The sequence below is a fragment of the Daphnia magna genome, unplaced genomic scaffold (genome assembly GCF_020631705.1).
Source record: "Daphnia magna isolate NIES unplaced genomic scaffold, ASM2063170v1.1 Dm_contigs363, whole genome shotgun sequence".
In the NCBI taxonomy this organism is placed as follows: domain Eukaryota; kingdom Metazoa; phylum Arthropoda; class Branchiopoda; order Diplostraca; family Daphniidae; genus Daphnia; species Daphnia magna.
Window position 1 is genome coordinate 54,259 of NW_025533270.1, and position 6,247 is coordinate 60,505.

Genomic DNA, 6,247 nt, shown 5'->3' on the forward strand with positions numbered 1-6,247 from the left:
TCTCAATTTCTCCCCCTCAAAGTTAGTCGTGCAATTCTAGCTCCTTTTTTTTCCGACATGGTGCCGTGACCAGGATTTGACGGCCTAGCGTGGTCGGCAATATCTTCGTCCCTCGGGTTCATCTCTTGTTCCTTGTGCGATTAACACTTACTTTGACTTTAAAACTAACTTCCCTGAAATTTTAAACATCGGATGTTTGAATTTTCACCCTGAATTATCGAGATTCGTGACACGTGTCGCTTGTGACGAATCTCGTGGCTGTGCTCAGCCTCGTGTTCTCGATCTTTCGTCAGCCACCACGTGCTGACCTCGTGGCCAGACTTGGCCAATCTCTATTCTCATTTCGTCTCTCAAGTGAATAGTCGACTGGCTTTTCTCTCATCTTTCACAGCAGTGAAATCAACGACCTCGAGGCCACGCTTGGCCCAACTCTTCCTCTGGTTACCAAGCTTGGTTTCCTTCGCTAGCAACTGACAAGCTAGATATCATCATCTTTTACGCTCACCATTTCCTTCGAAAAAAATGGCGAGCGTGGCTACTCTCACGTCCAAGCGAGGTGGCAATCGCGGTGCGGTCACTCGACTCATCACCAAACTTTCCGACATCATCACCGATGCTACCATGGACAGAGACCGAAAAATCTACGAACTCAACAAGAAGTTGGAAGATCTTCACGACAAAATAAAGGTAGTTGAGGCGCTTGATACCGAAATCGTTGACCTGTTGGCCGCGGCTGATGTGGAAGCTGAAATGTCCAGTGCTGGTACTACCAATGCTGTAGCGTACGACGCTCGTGACGCAGCTGAATTCGTTCTCAAGACTCTGATGGATGAAAAAGCCGCAGAAGTAGCAGCAGCTGCTGCTGCCTCTGCGGCTGCAGCAGCAGCTGCCAATCCAAATCCTCCAGCACCTACAATCACTCCAACCATCAACGTGACCACTGCCACCGATTCAAGTCATCTCCCCAAGTTTAATCTCCCTGAATTTGGTGGAAATATTCTACTCTGGAATGCGTTCTGGGACGTATTCGAAGTGGAAGTTCATCTCAAAAAGAGCTACTCCAATGCTACTAAGTTCAACTTTCTTAACTCTCGTCTATCCGGCGACGCAAAGGCGCTTCTTCTCGGCCTCGTGCCAACCAACGACAACTACACTGTCGCCATCGATCTACTCAAAAAGCGTTTTGGCCAGCCGGCGAAGATCATCATGGCTCACATGCGAGCGTAGTGGCCTTACCGAAGCCCGGAACTGACCGAGCTTCGTTAAGGAAGTTCGTGGATTCTCTGGAGTCGCACATCCGTGGACTCGAAGCTCTGAACAAGACGCCAGATTCATATGGCGATCTGCTCGTCTGCATCCTTCTCGACAAACTCTCAGCTGATCTGCGTCGTAACCTGGCACGACAAAGTGACGCCGCTGAGTGGGACCTCGATATCCTTCGAAAGAGCCTGCTCAAAGAAATCGAAATTCTCGAAGACAGTGAAAGTTCAATCTCCCACTCATCGGCATTAAAACCTCCCAAAAAGACAAACGTCATGCTCTTGGGAGCAAAGCCATCTACAAAAGAGTTTCCCCATCGCAAGCTCTTTTTGTCCCTTTTGCACCGGAGATCATTGGCCCACCGACTGCGATACAGCAAAAACTGTGGAAGAGCGGTACGACATCGCAAAGGTAAAAAGCTCTGCTTTAACTGTTTAAGAAAGATGCATCAGGCATCATCCGATTGCCCATCCAAGTATCGCTGTCGTGTATGCAATCGAGCTCATCATACCAGTCTGCACAAAGCCGATCCTTCTAGAGTTACTGGCGCTACTATTCTTTCTTGGTCTCCCCCAACGTCAGTGGTGTTATCGGCCACAGACGTTGTAGAACAAAACTCTTTTGTATTTTTGGAAACGGCAATTGCCAAAGTTCAGTCACAATTTGTTAAATTGGATGGCAACATTTTAGTCGACAAAGGTGCTCAACGCACATTCATCACGTCAAAGCTGGCTAAATTGTTGAATCTACCACCTCTCAGACGTGAGAGTCTCGTTCTTTTCGGTTTCACTTCGTGCCGTGGAGTTGCCGAACACTACGACGTCGTACAATTCTCTATTATCGATCGTCATGGATCTCCCATCGTTGTGCAAGCGATCGTCATTCCTCACATCGTGGACCCTCTCTCCGATCCACATCGAGCCGAGTTGTTGTCTCTTCCCCATCTGAAAAAGCTCAAGTTGGCACACCCAGTGTCGACAAAATCAACTTTCGAGGTGGATATTCTAGTAGGTGCAGACACCTACTGGAATATCGTTGGTGATCAGGTCATCCGTGGATCTGGCCCAACGGCCGTTGACTCAAAAATCGGCTATCTCATCTCTGGACGTCTACAATATTCAGGTGAAAAAGTCGAGCAGAAAACTGTTGGTCTGCATATCTCGGTGGAAGAAGCACTCGACGTCACTAAATTCTGGAATCTTGAGACCCTGGGAATCCAGCCGGATCTGGAGTCAACAAAGACAACTGAGTTTTATCAAAAGAATTCAGTCGAGTTTCGTGATGGAAAATACGTCGCGAAGCTTCCTTGGAGTGAAAATCATCCGCCCCTCTCGTCCAATCTACAAGTTTGCCAAAAGCGAACGAGAGGGACCGTCAACCGACTAGCATCAAAAAATCCAAATGGACTCAAGCTCTACAGCAAAATCATTCTAGAACAGCTGGACCGAGGCTTCATCGAGAAGGTTCCATCTAGTGAAATGAGCAAGCCATCTCACTACATACCTCACTTCGGAGTGTTTAAAGAGTCGGCTACTACACCCCTTCGTATTGTCTACGATTGTTCTTGCAAAACGTCAGCTGGAGTGAGTTTGAACGACTGCCTCGAAATTGGCCCTCCACTACAGAACGTCATGATGGCTATTCTTCTCCGTTTTCGCGCACACACAATCGGCTTGACAGCCGACATTGAAAAGGCGTTTCATCAAGTTGGTCTACACGAGCAGGATCGAGATTTCGTGCGGTTCCTTTGGCTAAAGGACCCATACGACTCAAAATCGGATTTCGAGTCGTACCGTTTCCGCGTGATTCCGTTTGGTGCCAGCAGCTCGCCCTTCATCCTCCTGTCAGTGATCAAAAAACATCTACAAGATAGTTCATCGCTACTAGCTGACGACATCAATCGCAACATTTATGTCGACAACCTCATCTCAGGCTGTGAAACTTCCGAAGATGCAGTGTCTTACTTTTCTGAAGCCAACAATGTGTTAAAAAGTGCCGGTCTCAATCTTCAATCGTGGGGTCAAACGATGACCAACTCACAGTGAGAGCAAAAAGTGAAGGAGTCGGCGACAAATCTCAAGTCACTAAAGTCCTTGGCCTCGACTGGGAACGTGAGGAAGATCGTCTTCACGTTCCCTGTGTTAAGCTCTCTCATCTTTCACATCCACAAACTTCGAAGCGGGAAGTGTTGCGTGGCATCTCAGCTACCTACGACCCTCTTGGCTTCATTACTCCCCTCACCATTCCAGCAAGAATGCTCATCCAGGAAATTTGGAAACTCAAGCTGGATTGGGACGATCCCATTCCATTTGAGCTGATAGAAAGATGGAAAGGAATCGCAACTTCCATCGAAGACTCAAAAACTTCTTTCAATCGCTCTTACTTCAAGACTGGAGAAATCAAAGAGCTCCATGTTTTTGTTGATGCAAGCCAACTGGCCTACGGGGCCGTCGCATATTTTTGCAATGACGACTCCTCTTCGTTCGTGTTCTCCAAGTCTCGCGTCGCCCCGCTGAAAACGGAGAAAAAGTTACTAACCATTCCGCAGACCGAGTTGATGGCAGCTGTCATCGGAACCCGTGTCGCGTCAGCCATTCTCAGTGCTCTCCTTCCCCTAGGCCTCAAGCCAAACTGTTATCTGTGGTTAGACAGTCAGATTGTGCTCTACTGGATCCAAAAAATGGGAAAAATCAAGTGTCAATTCGTCCACAACCGAGTCGAGACCATCCGCAGTTTCACTCGAGATACTAATGCTTCATGGAACTACTGTCCCACCACTTGCAATCCGGCGGATCTTCTATCTCGTGGTTCTACTCTCCGTCAGTTCCTCTCTTCCGACATCTGGCTAACCGGACCTTCGTGGCTTCCAAAGAGAAGTGAATGGCCGTCGTGGGAGGGAAACTGCGAACCAGCGGCAGTGTTTCACCTGTCAGTCATCACTAGTGCATCAGCATCCAATACACCACCCTCCCACGACGGAGGAATTGGGAAGATTCTCGACATATCGAGATACAAGTTCTCTTATCTCATAAGAGTTACCGCGATTGTCCGACGATTCGTTGGAAATATCACGCTAAAAGACAAGTCTCGAGCAAGCTGGAAGTTAGGCTACATCACTGTATCCGAACTGCAAGAAGCAGAAAAGGTTTGGCTTCTTGCAGTTCAAAAATCGTACTTTACTGAAGAAATCAACTACTGCGTGAAGCCAACCGTAAAGCGTCCAGCTCTCGTTTCTCAACTGGATCTTTTTATCGGTCAAGATGGCCTGTTGCGCTGCAACGGCCGTCTCTCCAATTCTCAACTAAAGAAAGACGCAAAGCACCCTATCCTGCTACCAAAGAATTCTACTTTCTCCACTCTCGTCATAGCCGCTCATCACGCCCTGATGATGCACGGAGGAGTAAAATTAACGGTGGCATCAATTCGCCAGCGCTATTGGATCCCGCAAATCGTCCAAAGTGTCAAAAGGTGTTTAAAAAAGTGCGTTAACTGCAGCCGTGTAAGAGGACCCCCTTACACGGCTCCAAACCATGCCCCACTTCCAGTGTCGCGTTCATCATATTCTTTTCCATTCACTGTGACCGGCATCGATTTCACGGGAGCGTTCACCATACGAGGTCCCAAAGAAGCTCCAAAAGTAGACCGGACGGTCTACATTCTACTGTTCACCTGTGCGTCTACTCGCGCTATTCATCTGGAAGTAGTCGAGGATATGACCACACTTTCCTTTCTGGACGCCTTCCGCTGCTTTGTCTCTCACCATTCTCGCCCAGCTGTCATCATGTCAGACAACGCAAAAACTTTGAGAAAGGTGCTAAGCTTTTTCAGAAGATTTTCCGCGATCCAATTGCTATACGACAGCTCGACCAACAAATCGAGTGGCGATTCATTCCCAAAAGGGGCACCGTGGTACGGTGGCTTTTGGGAAAGGCTGATTGGCCTTGCAAAAAGTGCTCTTTCAAAAATTCTCGGTCGTACCAAACCTACACTCAGTGCATTTCGAGCCCTCGTCGCCGACGCTGAAGTAGTGCTGAACGATCGCCCTCTTGAAAATCCGTCGAGCAGCATCGGCGACGAAGAGTCACTTTCTCCAGCTCATCTGATGTATGGCCGACGGCTCAACACACTACCCTACAGCGAAGAAACAAACGAAGAAAAGTTTGATGCATCATACGGCGAAAAACCGGACGAGCTGAAGAAAGCCATCGCCCGCCATCAGACTCTGCTTCAACATTTCGAAAAACGTTTTCTGGCTTCCTATCTCCCTGCTCTTCGCGAGTACCATCAAGCAACGAAAAAGAATAATCCAACAGTCATCAAAGAAAGAGATGTTGTTCTCGTTCACGACGACAAACCACGAAAAGATTGGAAAATGGCTGTCGTCGAGAAGCTCATTCGCAGTCAAGATGGACAGATCCGAGCTGCCGACATCCGCACGGCAAACGGAAAAACTAATCGCCCCATCTCCAAGCTCTACCCACTACAGGTTGCTGAACCGTCGGACGATCCGGCCGCATCGTCCGACGGCCCACTTCGGATCCAGCTCCGTCGTCGCCTTCTAGACCAACCCGAAAATGTGCCGCCCAAACCAACGCAGCGATCAAGAAAATCTTCGAACAAGAAGACGCTGAGTAGCTGCCTGGCCGCGGGAGAATGTCGAAAATTCTCCAACTTAAACTTCGTTTCTCTTAAAAATATGTTTTCCCCCCCTTCGTTTTGGCTTTTCTCACCCCCTTTGCTAATCACCCCCGAGCTATCGCGATTTCACCCTTCTTTGTTTTTATGTTCTGAGACTGACGAGTCTTCCTGTCTAGACTCGTCAGTCTGAATCTTGATGGCTATCAAGAATGTTCCACTAAGCGTCCGCTCAGGCTCAATCTTAATAAAATAACACAACGTAGGACTCCATCACGGTGTACGTATTTCTTTATTTACGTGTGCCTCTCAATTTCTCCCCCTCAAAGTAGTCGCAATTCTAGCTCCTAGT

The 6,247-nt window shown here is 48.2% G+C and overlaps 1 protein-coding gene across 1 annotated transcript; it reads left to right on the forward strand.

Moving 5' to 3' along the window:
* Window positions 1–522: 522 nt before the first annotated feature.
* Window positions 523–5,891, forward strand: LOC123468523 (the record flags this gene model as incomplete). The annotated part of the gene is made up of 4 exons (XM_045167883.1): window positions 523–694; window positions 836–1,223; window positions 1,268–3,258; window positions 3,303–5,891. Coding segments are annotated over exons 1-4 (5,140 nt in total), but the record flags the coding sequence as incomplete, so codon positions are not given.
* Window positions 5,892–6,247: the final 356 nt, after the last annotated feature.